Genomic DNA, 21,779 nt, shown 5'->3' on the forward strand with positions numbered 1-21,779 from the left:
GGGAAGAGAAAGAGTTGATAAATGTACAGAGGTGAGTGTTCCAAAACCACACAGTCCGGAACACTAGAACGTGAGCTGCAGGGGAGAAGAAGCCCCAAGAGGGCCTCCCCCAGCCGGGAGAAGCGCGCTGGCACAGAGGTGGTGGAGGCAACCCCACTCGTCTCCCAGGGGCGAAGTCGCCGAGGATCCTGGGTGGGTCTGGCGCGGAGGCAGGAGAGGCCCCCCGAAGGCGAGCTCTGGGCAGTCTTGAAGGAAGTGACAGGCAGGGTGCACATGTGCACACACACAGCAGCTCAGAAGTACAAGGTCCGCAGGAAGACGGTGACCTTAGCACAGCCTCACAGCTACACGCCACCTGTTCTCAGACCTAAACCGTCCCTTCTTGTTCGTAAGTATCATTTAGGACATTTGAGACACATTCACCTGCAGAATGAGTTAGTTATAGGACAGTGCCTCGTATTGCTTTAAATGTGTCACTAGCTGAGAAACCAGTTTACAGTCTGTGCCACACCCCCTCCGTGGCTAAGGAGGCTCCTAGAACAGCTGTCCCATCTTCCACAGCCCCCTTTGCCGTTTTTGGTTTAAGGGAATCATTGTTCCTCTGGTATTAATTTGACATCAGGTGATTTGCTGCTTTAGAGGCAGTGTCGTCTCAGGTATTATTTAAAGAATAAATGAAAGAAGCAGATCAACCGGACTCCACGTGTGGGGCAGCGAGGTGGGAGTCCCAGCCGCACTCTTCTGGACCGGCAGTGCTGCCCAGAGACAGTGCCGGCCTGCCCTCCGCGACGGGCGCACTGCCCAAGGCTCTCGGCTCACACCCAGGGGCCCCTCAGGATAGGCCGCAGGCACGGAGGACCCGCTGGTGCCCAGGGGCCTGGCTCTACGGAGTTCTGCTTTCAGAAACACAACGCCATGATTCTAGTCCGGGTATTTCCCAGGTTGCCTAAGCGACACCAAATCTTCAGCTCAGTTATACCTGGAGAAGATTTCTCAGAAAGCTCACTTTTGTCTCTTTTCTCACAAAGGCTCATTTTAAAATAAGGCTAAATAAGGACTTAGGCCAAACCAAAAAAGCAAGAGTGGACCTTCCTCATTTACTGAACTTCAGATCTACAGTCATTAAACCATTTCTTTTCAGCTGAACTACTAACAAGTTTGACTTTTTTTTAAACAGATGTACTTACTGAAGCATTAGCAGGAACCAGAATTTTGTGTTTTCTAAACTAAAAAAAGTCACCCTGCAGACTATCCCTAATCCGGAGCTTTAAAACTTCCCGGCTGCATCCTGGCCGGGTCTCCAGGGGGCCGCACCGGCCTCACCCGCACCCGTCGGCAGGTGACAGAGCCCAGCCCACGTGTGCTCATGAAATCGCGTCTGTCTTTCAGGTCCAGTACTTCTTCAAGATCTTGGATAATTAGCAGTGCAGGAAGGAAAGAAGTCACAGACGGGGGCACTCAGACAAGAGTGAGTCACACACACGAGGACTGTGTTCATCCTTTTATTGTCCATTGTTTTAACCTGACCGAGTACAAGATCAATAAGAGCGCGGTCCTCCTGGCATTATTACATGTTAGAACACGGATTCCCGCTGTAGACAACATCTAACATCAGTCTGTGGGGCACTGCATTGCTTTTCATAAAGTCCAAAATAAAGATTTATTTTCAAACAAGTGACTTTGGTTTATTTCATACATTACACTTTTTCTTGCAGAAAAAAATAAAATTGTACAACTGCATAAATATAAAATTCTTCCACCATGAAAATGGTTAAAACATTCATAAAGACACAGCACCAGCACGTGATGCCTCCGGAGAAAGGAAGAGAAAAGGAAGTGTACAAAGCAAAGGGACTGGCCCTGCACAGGCCCGGGCGGCGATCCAGCTCTCGGCCGCCGCCGCGCGCGCTGGAGGACGGAGGGATGTCGGACAGCGTCCAGGACAAGCACAACACACCCCGTCACCCTTCCCTGTTCTTCTGCAGTGTCGCTTAAAGTTCAAAGGGCAGTTTCCCCGTGACAGCCCACCCCACCCCCAGCCCCGGGAAAAGAAAATACAGTGAAGACCTAACACCACAGGGAGACACTACGGAGTGTGTTAAAAATGCTCATGGATGGGCTATTATCTTGGAAAGCGCCAAACCAAAACAAGAAAGTACCATGCCAGTTTTATTCTCATTGAATATTTACACCTCAGACAGCAAACCTCGCTCACGTAAAGTAGAAAACAACGATAAAACATGGCTTGAGAAATGAGCAGAGCGCGCGCCTATAGTACTGTACACTACAGGGAACACACAGGGCGGCAATACTTCGGGGCCAAAAACACTGCTTACTACAAGGCAGTCATGGAATCATAATTTACAGTAAAATGGGCACGTCCCAAGGCTCGGTTTTTATTTTTCTTTTGTCATTTACAGTAGAATAAATATTTTGTTGCTATTGCTACACTTTAAATTTACATCCTAACCTATTAAATGCAGAAAGCTAGTGTAAAGCATATAGATTAAGTGTAGGTCCCATACGTATGACAGTTTATTCAAGACTAGTAGGTTTTTGTTTTTGTTATCTTTTTTTAACTTTTTAAATGGCTAGTAGGGAAGATTTGTGCTTGCGATCAGCTCTTAACTTCAATTTTCACATCAAAGCGTCCCTGGAATCGGTCTTTCTCACTGTACCCGATGTTCTCGCCGTGTGCCTTGCACTCGATACGAACCTCGGTGTCCATGGTGAGGTTGGTGAACTGGACGGCCAGCAGGGGCTGCAGGTACCTGGGCTGCAGGAGCTTGCCGTAGTAGGGGTAATACTGCAGCGGGAAGCCGGGGTAGCCGCCCAGGCCAAAGTACTCCACGCTCCCAATTTTTTCCTTATCTTCATCTCGCTAAAAACCAGAGGGAAACGAGATTCTGATGGTTCACATCGTGGATCACTGTACTCACGTGCACACAGGCCCCTCGTTCTGCAGGGCGGTCTGCTGGCTCTGAGGACCCCGTCACCCGGGGCGTGGCTGGCTCGCCCCTCCTTCAGCGGAGGGGAAGGCCAGCGCTGGGGGACTAACACTGACCCGCTCGGACCCACGGCAGCGGGAGAAGCGGTCAGGCCATGGGCTCCTCTCCTTGAACAGACGGAGAGACTGCAGCCAAGGCCGGCCACCCGAGCCCGCCCTCGCCTCACGCCCACCCAACCTCCTGGAAACACAGGCCCTGCAGCCGAAGCCCACTAGTGTTGGCCCAGTGGACAATGTGGGATCCGGTGACCCCATCTCCATAGGTTTAGCTGTTTGCCTTCATTTTCTCGTGTCCACTTTCTCTTGCGGAGCTAGCCTAAAATAGGACTGGCTAGGGAGTCTCTTCCTCCATTCTGCCTAACCTCTTGGGTACCGGTTTTTAGGTCTAAAGGAAACACATGCTGACTTTAAAAAGAAATGCCAGAACCACAATTTTTATGTGAAACCGTCAAAGGAAAAGATGGGCCTCAAATTTTTAGCACATCACCTGGGCCAGAGAATCAGTAGTGTGGGCTTGCTCACCTGTCACTCTATAAACCACTGTTCCTCTTACATTCAGATACTTCACTTCCCTGGTACAGTGAAGAAGCTGACCTACAGTTTTATTCTTGTCACACTTTGTTCTTTTAAGAAGTTTGAGCCACGACAGCCATACTCACCGCACTGGGCCTGGTTCCTGGAGCCGTGTTTCCGGCTGCCCGGGTGAACGTTTCGGCGGCGCCGTGCGGCTCCTGCAGTCCCCCCCACCCCAGCCCTGCCCGAGGGAACTCCGCCTTCTTACCTTGCCTGTGCACTGGACAGGCAGGACAAAGGGGCTGTACTTCATCACTGGGTAAGTCTCCAAGGACTCATTCTTGGGAGGCTGAAAATAAAACCCACATTGGTTGGCAGCCTATAAATCACATTTTAAATTTCCGAAAAATAAAACTAGTTTGCAGGCCAAACAAGTACACTGGTCACACTAAGTCATCTGCAATAACAAAACACTTGAGGGCTGCAGGATGCATGACTCCCCTAAAGCAGTCTGTAAAAGGTCATGTGTGATTTTGTTGAAATAAAAAAATTTTTAAGGTGCCCCAGTTCTGTGACCACTACAGTTAAGCCACGATGCGGCTCAGTCCTAAGTGGAACTGAATGGTAACATGTCATGTCATAGTAAACTTTACTCAAGGACACTGAAAAATAAGAGCCGACTCAGAAATACTGCTCCACATTCGCTGAGGTGGTATTAGATGGAAAAGTCGGCTGACCTTTGTGTTTATAAAACTTGGGCTTTCCTCCCACACCATGAATAAATAATGCCATCCTTTTCCCTTAAGCAGGCCTTCTCCAAGTAGGCTACCCCGCCCTGCTCTTTGAATCTCCACTGGGGGCCCTGCCAATTCTGTTAGAAAGTCCGAAATACAAAGGCAGGTGAAGGTAGTGCTGTCCTGAATGGGGCTCTTTGGAAGCGTGCTTGCACTGCAGGGCCCGGAGCACACCGGGGACCGCTGCGGCCTTGGACGCCCCGCGCCCTCCCTCGTGCAGCCCTGGCTCCAGCCGCCCCAGGCGCAGGGAACACCTGTCCCAGGGAGGTCACTCGAGTCAGCACAGCACCTGAGTCCTGGCAGGAGATGGGCACACACAGTCTGGTCAAAGGCACGCGATGGGCCACTCCCTAGCACTCCGCTGCGGAATACGAGGACGTGGCCACCTAGGCTTGGCTCTCTCAGAACTTAGTGCCAGCAACAGATCGATCTTTAAAAATATGAAGGGAAAACACTTACTGATAAAGACCCAGAATGATCCTCAGAGGGTGAGGAGGCAGGCACATTGGGTGAGGGGCTGGGAGAGCCAATCTGATGGGACGGCTGGGGACCGGGGCAGGGCAGTGAATGAGAATGCAGCAGTCGGGGACCAAGACGAGGCCAGGCGGGAGGGAGGGGCAGGAAACGAGCAGGTGAACTCATGTCTCACAGAGTGTCTACAGGTGGGAAGAGATGCGGATTCACGACGGGCCAGTGAGCCGCCTCGGGAGGGCAGACCGCACGGCAGCCGTGAAGAGGCCTCTCAGCAGTGGGGGATTCAGGGCGCACAGGCCAGGACAGCCTTCCTTCTGGCGGCTGTGCCGGTCCCTTGCACGGCTAATAGCTGGCTCTGCTTGGTGAGGTTTCCCTAGCGACACGCACGCCAGCTCTGGGTGTGACACAGGGTTCTCAGCCTCACCTTCCATGACATCCTAGTCTAGGTGGGAACAGGGTTAAAAGTCCATTGAGAGGTACACTAACTTCTGTGGGAGATCCACCCAATCCGCGAGCCAGGCAACTATCCATCTACTCACCCATGTTGGCCTCTGGAGTTACAATGTATCCTCCGCTTAATGCAACTTTTCACCTCTACATTGATAATCTTTTGAAAATATTATTTATAGGTAACAAGCATTATGGAAACAAACAGCAGTATGCAATAGAAAGTTAATGACTGAGAGAACAAGATCCCAGACACGAAGCGCGTTTGCCCGGGACGCCGCAGCCGGCTCCTAGCAGGCCCGGCACTGTCCTCGCCATGGCGGAGGCCGCACGGGCAGCCGGGAAACACTGCTGGGGGGGGGGGGGGGCGGTGGCGGGCAGCCTTGCCGAAGGGCAAAGGATGGCTCTGCTCATTCTTTCATTCAGTTCTTCAGACCTTGAATCAGTTTTATAAAAGCAACACATTTCTCCATCTCTTAGAGAAGGACTATCATTCTCACCAAATAGTGAGCAATGGCAGTTGGCCATTTTTCAGTGATCTCTGGGAACGCTTACCAATTTCAAGTTGCAGTGATACCAAAAGCCTATAGCATGGTCATCAAAGTTCAACCTAGACAGTGCCTGATTTTGCAGGGAAATCTTAATTCAGGAAAAAAAAAAAAAGCTTTCTTCAGACTACCCATTTTTAAAAAATACTCTGGCTCCAAGAATGCCAAAACTGGCATATGAGTGTACATGCAGGTGGCTTTTTGACTTATATCTTTTTCTGTGTCTGCGTTTAGAGGGTTCACAGTGCAGAATCACATTCTGGAAGCAGAGCCCCGGACTCACTCCAGAACCGGGCTCTGCTGCTCAGAATCTCTCTGACTTTAGAAAGTGGGATGAATGACCCGGCTACGAGGGTTCCCAGGTGGACACGGAAGTGTCCGGTGTTTCTGTGCTGCCGGGGCTTCAGCGCCATCACCGAGTCTACCCCTGACACCCCGTATTCTCCTCTCCTAGCAGTTAAGTGCTCCATCCGCGTGTGGACGGCCTGTCCGGGTCGTGCGACCTGAGCCGTGACTTGCCTTGGGTCTGAAGCCCAGGACCCGGTTGAGCTTTATGATGATGCACGGCTTGCCCTCTTTGTAGCCGAAGGTCTCGTCGCCGGCCCCGGAGCAGTTGCCCAGCCACTCGAGCTTGAACCTGCACACTTTGCGCTCTCCCCGCTCATTGTTGAACTCTCCTCGCTCTTTGATTTCACTGGGCACACCTGCGAACACAGAACACCAGTCTCACATTGTACCAACGGTTCCTTTGGCGCTGCTGAGAGAATAGGACGCTTTCTTCCTTGTCACCATTACCTGTTCTAAGACTGTCCTTTCCTGCATTTACTGCACTGTCTGGATTAAACAAAGATTTCCAGAAAACCCTCTCTCATCTCTCCACAGACATTAAAAGGTATTTTACCAAAAGCCATAGCTGGTATATGCTTGCACACCACGGCTTCAGAGTACTCGATGACCAGCCCGTGAAGGCTGGTCCCCGGCAGTGCTTCCCTTCCTTTGGGTAATGCGTGGATTACCCAGTAATCTGGTAAAGTAATCCGGTAAAGCCGGGAAGGACCGCTCTTCGTGGGCAGCATCATTACACAGGCCGGCATTGGTGTAGCTCAGGAAGAGACACGAGATAAGAAACGTGGCTGGGAAACTCACACTCCAGGCAGCCACCGGCTTAGTGAGACTAAGAGCCGTCCTTTCCTCTCACCGGTCATTTCCTGACCCAAATGCGCTGTCTTATACCTTCCATTAGCCATCCCAACCCGCGTCCCTAAGTCTCCTCTGACCATAAGCCCTCCTTGCCCAGTATCAGTGCAGTTATAGGTAATGACCAAAGGGTCCTTCTCAGGGGAGCAGGGCCTGTGCACCCATCGCAGGTGGGGCATCAGAAGAAGTCTGGAAACGGGAAGAATGCTACTTCTCAAAATCAATGGGTGTCAGAGAACCAGAACTGTAATTCTGGTCCTTGGGTCCAGGTAGTAAAAAGCAGGTGTTGTGGGTGTTGTGAGAAGGCCCCTTTCCAGCACCCACAGCTGTGCTCAGACTTCACGCCTCTATCATTTCTTCCACTGCATCGGAGCCTGAACCCTAACATCTTCCTGCTTTAAAAAAAAGTATCCTTTTGCTCAGTAAACAACAGATGGAAATGGGAAGCAGGCAGTGAGAACCACAGACATCCAGAATGAGTCTACTTACTGCCACAATCTTCAAAAATCATTTCATCCTTCTGGGCCGAATCTTTGTACTTCTCCAGGAATCTAACTATGTTCAGCACATATGCCTCATAACTCTTGGGGTCATTAGGACGAAAGGCAATTTCAGTCTTTTGGATCTGAGGAACCTGTGTTAATCCTAGACAAGGTAGACAGAGAAACAGAAAGTCATCAGCAGGAAGGCAGTCAACCAAGATCATTCGAAAGCAGGTTCTCCATCTATAAAACATACTTTGCTAATCCCACCTCGCTAAAGAGAATGGGTTAAATTCTTCTCTGTCCTGTGAAATCACCTCTCTAGCAGTTAGATTAAATACCAAAGTACCAAAGGCTATGTGCTGGTATCATGTCATTTGATTTACCCTGCAATACTTCATGATAGCCATTATCTCCATTCTAGAATGAGGACACTTGCACAGAAAGGTTAAGTACCTGGCCCAAGGTCACAGAGGAAATGGTGGAACCAGAATTCTAACCTCGCATGCTGTACTGCAGGGCCCGTTATCTCACCAGTGCGCCTACATGCCCAGTTACAAGCATTGTGTGTAGCTGGTGCCCATTTCCCAAACTGCACAGAAAGCTTGCAGCACAGACGTCTTCCTTTGTAATCCTTATGTGTGGATGGACGGATGACCATCCATGCTCTGAAAAACCTAGATTCTCAGTAGTCACCTCAACTCGAGGCATTTGGGGTTCTCTGCACAGTTACCATCCACTTCCCATTCCAAAGCCAAGCAGTTATCCAGAGCATGTCATGCACCAGCCAGGATACGACTGAAGTGTGAGGACCTTCCAGATTGTTTAATGTCCCACGGCCTCTGCCACCACAGACTTCCCAGAGAGATGTTCAAACAACGACACAGCACTATATGGGGTCGACAGGAAGAGACCCAGTCGACTGTGGTCTCATCCAGGGTTACCAAATAAAATAAAGATGCCTGGTTAAATTTGATTTTCAGACAGGCCAGGAATAATTTTTTTTTAATAAGTATGTCCCAAATATTACATGGAGCACACTTACTTAAAAAGTTATACCGGTTCACCTCAAGATATTTATTTGCTATACCAGACAGGCCTATTCTGATGCCCCTCCTGACCTGCCCTCTGCGTGTTGGCCACAGAGGGCACCTGCATCCCTCTCACAGAGGGGCCCCAGCCTCCCCCCAGACCTGCTGAATCACAGTCTCTGCGGATGGGACTCGAGAATCTAACACGAAGAGATCCTCAGGCACTCAGAGAACCGCTGCTTCAGGGAGTGGGACGTGAGTGGCAGGGGGGACCAGGAGCAGAGGCAGTGAGCAGGCCGAGGGGCTCGGCAAGGGCGGGGGCGCCGCGAGGCCGGAAGGCGGGCTTCAGCAGGCCGGGCTCGGCGGCTGTCCCTGTTCCTAGTGCCTAAGGATGCTTTGGGCTTCCGGGTGGTTCGGTAGGGAGGAGGCCCAATGCCGAGGGCTGACTGGACAGGCTCCCCCGTGCCTACAGGCCCCCGGGAGGTGCAAAGGGTGGAGACGAGGATCGTGAGGGTCTGGGGCCAGGCCCAGGGGCTGCCAAACAACCAACTTCACGACCGACGTTAAGAGTCACTTCAACAAGGATGACACAGAACCCAGGGAATTAGGGGGAAAAGCTGTCAACAGTGACGGAAGTGAGACAAAGAGAAGCAGCAGGATTTGCTCATTAAAAAAATACTCCGTTAAAAGTAAACGAAAGCTACTACAATTAAAAATGTTTAAATGCTCACAAGTAGAAAATTGTAGACTAAAGCAATTTAAATATACTCTGCACAATTTTATTTACATCAAGTTAGAGAACTGGCATTATGATCACTTAGTGGAGAGACGATGTAATAATGGCGGATGCAGGCAACCCGGCGAGAGGCTTGCCCTGAGATTTCGTAACCGGAGGCGGTACGGTAACCGGCTCCTCTGGGACCTGGGGAAGGCCTGCGAGGGAGGGTCAGTCCAGGTGGAGCCGCAGACGGGACAGTGGGTCGGGCGGGGGGCTTGCCTGGACCTGGGGGACGGGCAGAGGCCCAACTGGACTCGGGGGGGGGGGTGTTTTCTGCAGCACCCAGAGTCGGGAGAGAATGGGGCAGGAGGGGCGTCCATGAAGCCCACGGGGCCACCAGGCCCCAGCAGTGCGGCGACCTGCAGGGCCTCTCCCGGCAAGGCGGAGAGGACAGTGGTGACCACGGCGAGCCCTGCGTGAGCCCATGTGTCGCCCTGCCGCGTCCCGAGGCTGCCCTGGCTCTTGGGGCTGCATGCTCTCCGCTGGTGGCTCCCTGATGTGGGGCGCAGCAACTCCCCAGAGAATCCCAGGGGAAAAGCAGAGTTCTTCAGACCCTCACAATGCCCAGTCCAGGGTCTCCACTAAGAAACCGCGGGTTCCTGCTGGCGGCAGGGAGCTGCTGGGATGGCCCCCCGCGGGCGCCCAGGGCCGCGGCCAAAGCTCCGTTCCCACGCCCGGGGACTCACGCCGGCCTGCGCTCTGGCAGGTGCCTGGCTGGTAACCAAGGGCTGACCTAGGGATACAGTGGGTACTACTCGCACAGTGGCACCCCTGGCCCAGGAAAGAGTCACACACAGCCAGTCTCGTGTCTCTCTAAGGAGAGCACAGATTCCAAGTAACAGGGCCACACCGACTCCCTGGGCAGCCTTGCATGTCACCGCGGCAGAGATGCCAACGGAAGGTGTTTGGAGAATCTGCCTGTGCTCTGTGCAGAGCATCAGAAACTGGTGGAACTGAGAACGCAAGGGAAGTGGGCAGTTCCGTGTTGGGTGTACAGCCCGTGACTTGTGCAGCTGGGAGGAACCTGGGGCTGAAGTCCGTCCTGCCTGCCCCACTTCAAGGGGCACAGAACCTTGGCAGAGGAGCCCAGACAGACCCACTGCGGGGGTCCAGCCACACCTTTCTGCCGTCTGGAGGCAGACACTTACCCCTGGCATCTCTGGAGGAACTCAGAAGGGGTGACCAAAGGAGGCCTCAGTGACCATCCTTTTCAGACACCTAACTTCTGATCTAAGCGTTGCCTCCAGAAAAGCAGCATGCATGGTTTGGGCTCAGGCATGCACGCGGCTCCCCACTCTCAACCCTCAGCTGGGGCACATGTACTCAGGTCCGGGGCCACCCCAGTCACAGGGCGCCTCCTCTCCTCTCCTCCCCTCATCCAGAGCCTACTGGCCTGAAAACTCCTCTTCCTGGAAGCTGTCAGAGATCAACTCCCTGGACTGTTCTGGCGGCTCTTGATTAGGAGAGCTCTCTGACGGGATCTTCTCCAAACCATTAGGAAAATTTCTCTTCCCAGAAGTCATTTCTCTAAAGCAATTAGGTGCTTACAAGAGGCAGATGAAGGACCCTTGACCTCGTATCTAAATCCTTTAAATTATTTACTCCACAAGATCAGATTAATGGAGGACATAGAAATGAGACTGGATGTGGTGACTTCATCATCATTGCTGAGCCCGCACACCGACCCCTGCTGACTGGCAGGCTCACAGCCACTTCTACACCAGCTCAGACCCTCTGAGCGTGTCACTCCCTGCACTGCCCACCCAAGAGTCTAGTTAACTGGACACGGGTGAGCTTTTTCACAGAGGCCAGACGGCAGACACCCAGTCCCTGGCTTGTGGTTTCAGATTATAATCCAGAGACAGAGCCAACCTTTGGACTTCCCAGCCTTCTGAACTTGCACTGACATTAACCATGCTGAGCTTTGCCCTAATATAATCATTTGCCTAAAATTACATACTGATTATTACTTAATAAAGCCACCTAAGAGGACTGAAACAATAACTTGGATATGTGAAGCTTTAATATTTGACTTTTAGTGATTGTGTCAACTCTATATAAGATCTGGAGTTTAAGAAACAAAGCCTTTTGGCTTTTTGCTTGCATTTTAGAACCACAGTTTGTCTTTCCTGGTCCCTGTCTCTTGAGAGCCAGAGGAGGAGACAACGAACCTTGGGCTTCAGCAGGTGTTCAGGCAGGAGGGGGAGCTGGCAGGGGAGAGAGCAAGGGAAACGAGAGAAAAGAAAGGCTTTTCCTTAAGAAGTATTTTGTTTCCAGTTTGCCTTATAATGTGGCAAGTTTATCATTTCTCCATCTACGTGTGGGTTTTAAGTATTGTAAACTCTTAGAATGCAGCCATTTTAACCTTGTAGCAGTTACTCAAGTGAATTCAGAGCTCAGCTGCTGGTACCTGTCATTTAATACATCCCACAAGTCGCTAGACCAAATACTCTAAGTAGGCATCGTTTTCCATAAACCTCCCGGGCATCCGTGTGACTGACAAGGGCGCCAGGGGCAAAGAAACGCTGACACATGCGGCCGCACACACGTCCTGTGTCTTCCGTACATTCCAAGTTGAAAGTACTTTCCAATTAAAAACAAAGGGGGTATGATTTCATGCACAAACTCTTCCATGCCTTTGTCCACATATACACAGACAGATGCCATTTCTCCTCCTTCAAGTGCCACTAAGATATTTATGGGGTTTGACTTTGGTTTTGATCTTTACCTCTGCAGAGTTCGCATCAGTTTACCTAGCAGAATACAGGGGCACTTCCCTGCGATCTGGAAGTGGTACCTTAGCCTCACCTGCTGCCTAAAGCTCAGCGTTTGCCAGTGGCCTGGGGCGGGGGGCAGTCTATCCCCTGCCTCTGGGCCAGGCCCCACCTGCACCTCCCGTGTCCTGGAGGACCTGCCCCCTTTGAAGACTTTGAAAGATTAGTTACTGGGCTTTCTATACAGGCAACAGGGTGTTCAACAGCCCTTGGGGTCTGGGAATCTCTTCTTCCATCTAAGCTGCATGCCACATGCTCTGGTGGGAAACCCACTGTCATCAGATTTTTTCTTAATGTTGTATATTTTCATTTTCACAAGAACAGAACTATTTAGTTCAGGAGATCTGTCCAAGAAGCCCATGTCATTTTGTAAGGACATTATCTTTGATATTAATATAACTCATAATCGTGCTTGTTCTCAATAAAAGATACCACTTTTATGATGGGAAAATATAAACAAATGGCCCATTGTTTGTTTATCCTAGTTTCCATTAATCATGTTTCTCTGTTGAAGCCAAACTGAAGAACAAGCATAGACGGTATATTACGTTTATGTGTGTATATATATATATATATATACACACATATATAAAACAGAACACTGGCTAAGTGACTGATACTCTGAAATAAGACATATTATACATGACATCACTGATGTCCACCATGCACATATGTGGGAAAAGATGCACTTTTCTGCTCGGAACCACTGGATAATACACCCGTTCCATCCATCTCCCAGTTCCTCTCCCGTCTGACGGGCCCTCAGGCCAGGGGGCTACGAGGAGGGCACTGAGCAATGCAGACACTGCGCAACCCACCACGTTTTCCACAGCAGAAACAGGCCGTACGCGGGGTGCACTCCTCTCCCACGGAGCCCTTCCCTTGGTGCGGCACAAACCCTTAATGAAGCTTTACAGATTCGGTATTTCCCGCCCGCCCCCACTACCCTCCATGGAATCTGTTACCTGGTCCGATTTATAAGGTCTCTGCTCTGCTCACGCATCAAGAATGAGTCCACAGAGTAAGACTCATTTTTCTGTGGCTCCAAGAATGTTTAAGTTGGCTGTCAGGCTTCTTGTGTACCCAAGAGCTGACCTGTTAGTTGTGTAGTGGTCTTTGGAGATGAAGAAATGGCAGCACGGGTAGGCGGGATACTAAGCCAGACAGGAGGCTGAGGCTCGCAGCAGTAAGACCCGGAATCGCCACCCAAAACCCTGTCCTAAACTCAGTCTGGGCAGTAGCTCTGGGAACCCCTGACCACGGCCAGTGCCACAGCACTGGAGCCTCCAGCACGGCGGGAGGCCGGCAGGTCCATCGGAGGGCGGGCGGGTGGCCAGACAGCACCTGTGTCATCGCGTCAGCGCACAGACGACAGAGCACTGGACTCTAGGTGGAAACTGAGGGAAAACCTCTTGGCACTGGGAGGTAACAGCTCCTCAAAGTGTAAGGCAGCCAGACATTCCCAACACCCTCCTTTGAAATACAAGTGAAAAAGAGTAATATGTGATGGCGTTTTTACAAAAACGAGCAGTTCTGAGATCAATACGATGGCCTCTCAAGATTTCTGCTTGACCACACTGAGGGTCCGATTCCAACCCCTTACACCCTGCGGATTCCGGGACAGGCGAGTTCCCTCCCACTCGGGATCAAGTCCAAACTGCCGCTGCCGTGCGGCCTGAGGTCTTCGCCCGCCCCATCCCCTCCCCGGTGCTGGTCACCACGGATGCAAGAATATTAGCCTTTTCAAGTGAATTCTTCCAGCACTGAGCCAGCCTTCCTTCCAAGCCAAACCAAGTGGCGCAGCCTGAAGGGGAAGGACAGGGCATGACACCCGTACCTGCTCACCAGGAAGCGAGGTGCTGGGAAGCCCCTGACCTGTGACTGACACCGGGTGACCCTCGTTTCCTCCCCTGCTGGCAGCCTGATGGGCAGGGCCAACCGGGGGTGGCGGGTGGCATTACCAGCATGAGAAGAGGAGCCGCCCGCCTCTCCGAGCTTTCTTAGGGGGCCTCCCGGGGGACAGGCCTGGCAGGGCTGACCCCACGACTACGGGTACTTTAAAGGGAGAGATTACAGAACAAACACCAACCATGCGCTGAAATCCACCTAAAAAAGTGTTTGCTAATCCAACTTCCACCAAACGCCTTTCACGGAGCTAAGATTCTATTCACTTCGTGAAAACACAGGCGTTCAAAGTGCCCGTGAACTGCCGACCCAAAGCTCACGTGGACATTCCGAGGTCAGTGTCCAGAGGGAGAGCCCTGCTTTCGGTGCCCGGGGCCTGGCCACCTCACGTACTGTTCACTCATCACCTAAGCCTCCCCGGGCGTCACCCCCGTTTGCAGATGAGAAAACTGAGCCTTGTGAGGCAGGAAGCACGTGGGGTGGAGGAGCCCGCGCCCCTCGGGGCAGCTTTACTGTGGACCTGTGGGCATGGCTCACCAACTCCGTGGCTGGTTTCATACTGAGGTTAGGCAAAGTCAAAATGCCAATAATCAGCCATTTTTGACCCACAAAAACAGCAATTTAATTGTCCAAACCTAATAATGCCCACTGAAGCCCTAGCCCCATGCCTTCAGGCTGAATGGGCAGGTCTGTCCCCAGGTCCCAGAGCAGCAGGACCAGGTGGGGAACGTCACCCACGCCGAAGGCCTCAGGCCAAGAGGCTGCACGCCTCCCACTCTCCTGAACTTCCACCTCAGTTCTCTAACGTGGTCGTACGTGAGACTCTCCAGTTCTGCCTGCCGGCTTATCCCATACCAGAGACACACAGGGCCAAACACCACACAGTGCCACTGAGTCCGGGGCCCCGTTCACACGTGCTACTTAGAAGACCCAAGTGCACGGTGTCCAGCATGCAGAGGGCGGTCAGACCCAGTCGGGCCGGGTTTGCATCCACGCCTCAAATTCAGTTAATAACTGTGCCGTTACCTGGCTTACCAAGCCCGTCACATGCACTGGGTGCATGTAACTGAAATATTTCAATTCTGGAGGCTTCGAGATACTCCCTTGAAGCCAAAACACCACCATGTACTCTACACACATGTTCAGTCTGGACTGAAGGAACAGCTGGCATGTATCCAAAATAGAAATGCTAAGGTCTGCTCCGAAATATGCCAAGGGGGTGCAGTGAGGGTCCCTCAGACCCCTCGGGGCAGGCAGCCCACAGTGGCACTTCCTGGCAGCCAGGTCCTCTGCTCCCAGGGGCGTAAAACGGGGCTTGGCCTGGCCTCCCCTGGCAGGGCGACGGGTGAGGCGGGAAGGAAAGGTGACAGGGAGGAGGGCGGGCACAGGACAGGCAAGGGGAGGCTGAGAGGCACTGTGCCTGCGGCTCAGACCAAAGGGCCGGAATGCGTACTTCCAGGACGAGCCGCCAGCATTCCTCTGGGGAGGCGGCCGTTTGTCAGGTCTGCCCAACCGCCGTGAGGACGCCAAGTATAGGTGCTGAGAAGGTGTCTTTAGGAAGGGGCTAGAAGGCGGCGGGGGGGGGGGGACAGGACGAAACGGAGCGCCTCGGCCAGATGTTCCAGGCAAGCTTGCTGGCAAGTCCCTGCTGAAAAGGTCCTGCCCCTTGGCCATTTCTTTTTGAGAGTGAAACTTCCCTTTCTGCAAAGAACTTGAAGAAAAATGTTAATTTTATGAAAGGCTAACTCCCCAAAGTGTATACAGTCCAGGAGCAATTTTTAAATCTAGGAAATCAAAGTAAATGATTGACTTTGTGACCTCTGAGTGTAAGAATTATTATAAAACAGCATTATGATTGAAAGCTTTTAAGTGGAAGAAAGACAAAGAAGATCCACACAGATGTAAATTACAGCTACGAACGCTGCTGTAGGAATTCTAACAGAAGAGGTCAGGAAAAGACACCCCATGCCTTCCTGTCACAGAAGCCAGGGCACAGCGTGTTTGTTTAGGACCCTGAGCTTCTCGGCACAACAGAACTTCTGCTTTAACCTCCCCAGAGAGCCACCTCCCTGCTGGGAAACAGGTGCTGGGAACTGTGGAGGGAGCAGGTTTAAGTCATTTTATAAACTTAAAAGTTTTGTTTTTCCACTTCCCAAATCCCCTAGAGATCTAAATTCCTCTGGAAATCTTAGGGTTTTCTTGCTGGACAGGAATATTCGACTCGGGCCTAAGTGACAGTTTGCCGCCTCCACAATCTGAGGATTTTCTTCGGCGAGTCCTGCCCACCCCCAGGGAAGAGGCGGCCGTGACGCGTCTCCAGCAGGCGGCTGCACCGGACCGAGGCCGCTCAGCACCGTGAGGAGGCCTCGAGACTGTCACCAGACATGGCCACTGCGACACCACTGCCAGGGAAGGCAGAGCGGGGACACTCGTAACACCCCCAGCGGCAGGGTCAGGCCTCCGGGAGCTGAGGACCCGGAGCTGTGAGGACAGCGCGTACAATCCCAGTGGCGGCTGCTCCGCTGCCCACCACTTCTCTCAGCCACAAGGGTAACGGCAGTGGGCCTTCCCGGGGGTGTCCTGGCTGGTGTGGACGTGCCCAGCTGCCCCACGAATGGGTCACCCAACACTGAGCACCCAGATCTGGCCCAGGCTCAGTGGCAACCTCGGTGTCCATGCACTTACCAGGGACAGTCAAGCTGCAAAGTGGACCCAGTAAACAGGACTCCTATTAAACAAACAGCTGCAGATACTGAGAAGTGGAGAGAGAGTGTGCCTTTGTTCAAGGTCAAATGCAGGTCAAGAGCAGGTGGGAAATGGGTCCCTGCCGTCCCAGCTCCTCTCCCTCAGTGGTTGGCCATCAACCCTAAAAATGAGTTTGTCTTTCAAAGGAGCCACAGTGGTTTTCCAGAGACTTTATCTGCATCCCAGGCCCCCTAAGGTGAGGGGCAGGGAGGCCCTGGAACGCTCCGCCAACCAGCCCCTGTGCAGGGGTGAGCATGCAGCCCCGCCAGAGGCCACAGCCGAGCCCGCAGGCTGGCAGGGGACAAGGTGAGGGGCAGGCTCCCCCAGGCAGGGCCGGACGGTCCGTGTCTGCCTGCAGTGTGGCTGGGGACCCGGACGCAGCTCAGGAGGGCCTGCTTCCCTCGCAGGCTTGCTTTCACACCACACCACAGACAACTGCCAAGAGAATTTCTTCTCAGTTAAAAAAGTGACACATTTTCCCTCTGGAAGAACTAAACTCATTCACTCATTCACATGCATTTTACCTGGCGGGGCCACTCGGTCCTGGTATGTGGGCTTGAACTCGCTGATGGTGAGCAGCATCACTTGGATGGTTCCAATGAAGATGCCAGCCAGGCAGCCGTAAAATATGACGTAGAACAGGAGGATCTTAACTGCAAGGAGGACAGACATGAGGCTTGAGGCGGCCCCGGCCCAGGACAAGGCACCCCTTTCCCCATCCCGGCTTGCCCTCCAGCCTGTGTCCAGAGCTCCCTCGCCCACCCGGACCCAGGCACGGCGGGGCACCAACAGGGATGCGCAGCCGCTGTTTCGGCTAGCAGGAATTTTCAGGTGGAACCAGGATTCTTTCATGGAAATACTCCTTTCTCTAACTTAAAGAAAAAGTCCCATGGGTCACCAGTAAAGTCTGGGCTGGACTGTGTGCTTAGCGACGCGCTTCGAATGTTGACAACATACTCCCTTCAGAGACACGTCACGTTTTCTTCGCTCGCTTATCCTGACATTTCAATATGCCGCTGCTTCTCCAGACATTCACGTGCCTGCGAGTTCTGTGCTGCGACAGAGCGCTGAACGCCCAGAGGCCCAGCGCAGCCCCTGCCCCCTGCCGCACCCCCCACCTCTGCTCTGCACTAGGCCTAGCACGCTGTCTCTCCCTTCAGGGGCACCAAGGGGAGGGGGCAAAAGGAGATCCTACAGGAAAAACGGCAAGTACATTTTCATTTCATCTTCCAACTGCCTTAAGGAGCTTCATTCCCTTCTCCCCACACTTGATGGGACAGAACCTGAGAAGCTACAAAAGCAAAAAAAAAAATAAACAGAAAACAAAGGCCACGAAGCCCATGGGCTGAACGAGGCTCTCAGGAGCTGGTTTCGGGGTCACCTCCCAGCCAGCTGCATGGTAACAGGCTGTGCAGGACAGCGCCCAGCAGCCCTGGCCAGCCGGGCCACTCGTGGGAAGACAGTGGGGACAGAGTGCCGTTGGCCACCAGGTCCGGAATGTGACTGCAGAGAGGAGCCCTGGGTTACCCCAGAAGACCTCGGGGCCCAGGCATTAAGTGTGGGGTTGGGGCTGCAGGCTCCAGAACAGCCTCCCTGAGAGGGGCAGCAGGGGGGCCCCCACTGCGCACGGGGACCCCGCCGCCCGGCCCAGCCCTCCCCTCGGCAGACACATACTTAAGGGAAATCATGCTACGGAGTTGCTGGAACTAGCGTGACACACACAAAATCACACCAGAATGATGTCTGATCGTCGCCTTTCCCCTCTCAGAAAAACAGGGGAAAAGGCACAGCTGCCAGCACAGAAGAGGGAACAGGAAGACCATAACCCAGAGACGGCCGCCCACCATCATGCCCACCAGCAGGACGGGGGTTAAGTGCTGCATCAGTATCCAAGCAGCAGTAGGCCAATGGCAGGGCTGTGACGTCAAGAGATCTGGAAAATTTTTCCAGTGCCGGCTCCTGAGAGGTGCGGGAGTCGGTAGGGCACCGCCAGGAGGGAGCCGTTGCAGCCTGCCTTCTGGTGCCCCCCAGCCTCAGTGCTCTTTGCCACCCTTCCTCCCACCGCGGGGGCATCTGTGTAACTCACTCAGTGGACTCCAGATACCCAGTTCTAACAACATGAGAAGGCACGTAACCAAGGCTGCGATTCAAAATATAAATAGTGACGGGAAAACCAGTCCTTCTGCAAGCACACCACTCAAGAAGATGCACCTTTCCACTCTGCCCGACACAGCACCCTAAGAGAAGGGAGGGATTCTCCTCTTTTGCTCTGAGATGTTACAGAGCAGACAGAATCTCCCGGGTTAGGGCTGTGAGGCTGCCTGGTTAGCGGGAAGCAGGCAGGTCTGGGGGTGGGGGCGGCATGTGCGGTGGGCTCACCCGCATGGGCCGCTAGGGGCAGCTCAGAAAGAAAGGGGGACAGACTGCACCACCGGGACCGGCCGGGGAACACAGACAGGGAGCTCTAGGGGCAGCTTGCCTTCTAAGCAATTTCTCTTTCTTTTAAAAAAAATGGAATATAGAGATTTTCCAGTTTAAAAAAAAAAAGTACTCTTCAGAGGGTCACACGCAGAGGAAAAAATGGCCACTGGGTCCAGCAGTTCCCAGGAAAACCTACCAATGCCCGTATCGAGTTAATAAAAAGCTGGAAGCACAAGATGGTCCGCATGCTGCGGTTCCCCAGCCAGTACAGGCGAGACCCCTGCGTCCATCTTGGTGACAATCTACCTACAGGCAAAGCCGAGCCAAGGGCACCCCGCCCTCGCCCCAAGGGCACCCGTGTTGGCCCAGTACTGCAGAGGCGGCATTTTCTCCAGGAGACGGCAACTGCTGCCACTGTCTCTGCCCAAGAGAGGCTCTGACGTTCCTCATGGAGCCGGAAAGGGGCAGACATATTAGCACAAAATCAAAACTGGATATTTAGCCCTGCACCTGCACCTTGGAAAACATAAGGAAAGATGGGTCCCGCACACGACTGGCACCTTGCTGGGCATGGTGTGAAGACACAAATATTCACACAAACATATGCACACACTCTCACATGCAGGTGTTGTCTCACTAAATGCCAGCTTACAGTCGCTCCCTACAGCCTTACAGTCTAAAGCAGACACTGTTCTGTAATTGGAATGCGGAAAGAAATACATTTTACGGTGGGGAGGGAGCCAGAACAGGACAAAGTCCACAGTCCGCGTGCAGGGCCCCTGGCCGTTCTGAGGCTGAGGTCAGACCGGCAGGGTGGGAGCCTCCAGCGCATCTGGGGTCAGGGGCCCGACCCGCAGCGCACCCCCGCCCCCCCCCGCCGGGGCCTCACTGGAGTCACCAGGAGTTGCTAGGAGACGGCCCTGGCCAGGAGCCCTTCACCCTGTGCTCTTCAGGTTTGCCCTTCCGCATTAAAAAAAAGACAGAGCCGTCTCCACGTGGGAGAAACTATGGCAAAAATCCACTGAAGAACGTACTCTCCCCAAAATAAAGTAAAATGTACAAGCTAAGAAGCCATTTTTTTAAAGACCTGCATTTGACATGGCTCAGGGTACCTATGCTTCCCATAAGACCCTGGAAGGAGGTTTCACCTTGACTAACCTTGGGGTGTGATGCATGATTAACCCTTTACTTTTCCACCAAGAGAGCCCCACCGCAGGCTGCGGGGTTTTTTCCTTCACAAAAACCCTATATTCCAGCTTCCTCCAATTCAAAATGTCAGCCAAGCCTCATTTCCCTGACTCATGGTCCTGCCGATGCCCACAGCCCCCCTCGGCCAGGAACAGCGCGCCAGCCCCCACCAGGGACCCCGCGGCGGCTGCAGTGGTGGCGATACAATGGGGGGGCGGGGAGGCAGTGATGGAGGGGGCCCCCCCTCCTTACCGCAGTCACGACGCTCATACACTTGCCTACAACTCTGCCCTTCAAAATGACCTTTTGGGGGAAAAAATACCACCCTTCCCGTGCAGGGAGGTAGAAAACAGCAGGGTGTCTGATTTTCAATGGGAAGAAAGAGACAGCGCCTCCAGCCAGGCAACAGGCGGCCCCTAACCACGTAAGACGGGCATCTGCTGCCTCCGCGCCCTTTATTCCGCAGCGGCCCAGGCCGCGACCCTGCTGCATCTGCCCGTGTGCCACCTGAGCCCACCAGCCCCTGCGGCGCTCCGGGGCCGCCCGGGCCATGCCTGGGCCTGGTGATGCGGGGCAGGTCACGGGGAGACACTGCAGGGTGGATGCCCCCGGCCCGCCGTCTGGGGCGCCCTCTCGGACGGGAAGAGGGGCTACCACCCCCTCGCCTGCGTCCCCCTGCCCTCCTGAGGTCGTCTCGGCCTCAGCCCTCATTGTCTGGGACTTGGGACGGGGGCTCCGGCGATGCTCGGGGCCGCGCCCGCCCCGGCCCGCCCCCGGCGCCCGCAGCCCGCCCTGCGCAGGGGCGCGCCTCCGGGAGGCCCGGGGCTGCGGGCCCGCACTTACACCAGCTGCCGCCGGTCCTGCCCAGGAACTCCTTCTTCTCCGAGTTCCAGATGAATTTCTTCCAGCTGCCCTCCTCCTTGGCTTTTCCGCGGGCCATGGCGGCGGGTCAGCGCGGGGACTGCGGCGGGCGCCCTCGCGTGCTCCGGGGGCGAGCGGGCTGCGGCTCCCCGAGTGCCAGGCGCGCGGCGGCGGCGGCGCGGGGGCGGGGCGGCACCGCGGGCCGGGCGCACGGCCCTCGCCGCTGTCCGGTCCGCACGCGCCCCTCTCGCCCTTGGGGGCCTCGGGGGGCTCCGCGAACCCGCAGCTGCCGCTCCCGCTGCCGCTCGGGACGCGAGCTGTGCCCCGGCCTCCGGCGAGCTCCGCGGAGACAGGCAGCGGCAGGACAGAGCCGGGGGACGGTTGGGAGGCGCGCGGGGCCTGAACACGCGCGCCCGCCGCTTGCCAGAAATTGGGGAGGGCGCGCGCCCGGCCTTTACTATATAGCGCCCCGCGGCCGCCCGGAGTCCCGCCCACTAGCGGTGCGGAAGACCAATCGCCAGCGGGGGGCGGGCCCTAGGGCCCGAGGGGGCGGGCACGGGGCTGGCACAAAGGACGGCGGCGGGGGACGGGCGGCGGAGGCGGAAGAGGGGTGC

The 21,779-nt window shown here is 54.1% G+C and overlaps 2 protein-coding genes across 3 annotated transcripts in view; one reads left to right on the forward strand and one right to left on the reverse strand.

Annotated features, from left to right (window-relative positions):
• Positions 1-3,728, forward strand: part of NME7 (NME/NM23 family member 7) — a 158,615-nt gene extending 154,887 nt beyond the window's left edge. Inside the window, exon 12 of one of the 2 annotated variants that reach the window (XM_036900424.2) lies at positions 3,639-3,728. In XM_036900424.2, coding sequence (XP_036756319.2) covers positions 3,639-3,713 — 75 coding nt within the window. In that variant the 3' untranslated portion in view covers positions 3,714-3,728. Of the gene's footprint in view, positions 1-1,389; positions 1,675-3,638 lie in introns of those variants that run through there. The other variant, XM_036900429.2, reaches the window with a different exon arrangement.
• ATP1B1 (ATPase Na+/K+ transporting subunit beta 1) lies at positions 1,489-21,391 on the reverse strand. Its single transcript, XM_036900448.2, has 6 exons — positions 21,148-21,391; positions 17,220-17,348; positions 7,470-7,625; positions 6,303-6,487; positions 3,789-3,869; positions 1,489-2,881 (listed from the first exon to the last, which is right to left on the reverse strand). The coding sequence occupies exons 1-6, from the start codon at positions 21,242-21,244 to the stop codon at positions 2,618-2,620; spliced, it is 912 nt and encodes a 303-aa protein (XP_036756343.1). The 5' UTR covers positions 21,245-21,391; the 3' UTR covers positions 1,489-2,617.
• Between the last annotated feature and the right edge of the window lie 388 nt (positions 21,392-21,779).

This window comes from Manis pentadactyla, chromosome 19 (genome assembly GCF_030020395.1).
Source record: "Manis pentadactyla isolate mManPen7 chromosome 19, mManPen7.hap1, whole genome shotgun sequence".
Classification (NCBI taxonomy): domain Eukaryota; kingdom Metazoa; phylum Chordata; class Mammalia; order Pholidota; family Manidae; genus Manis; species Manis pentadactyla.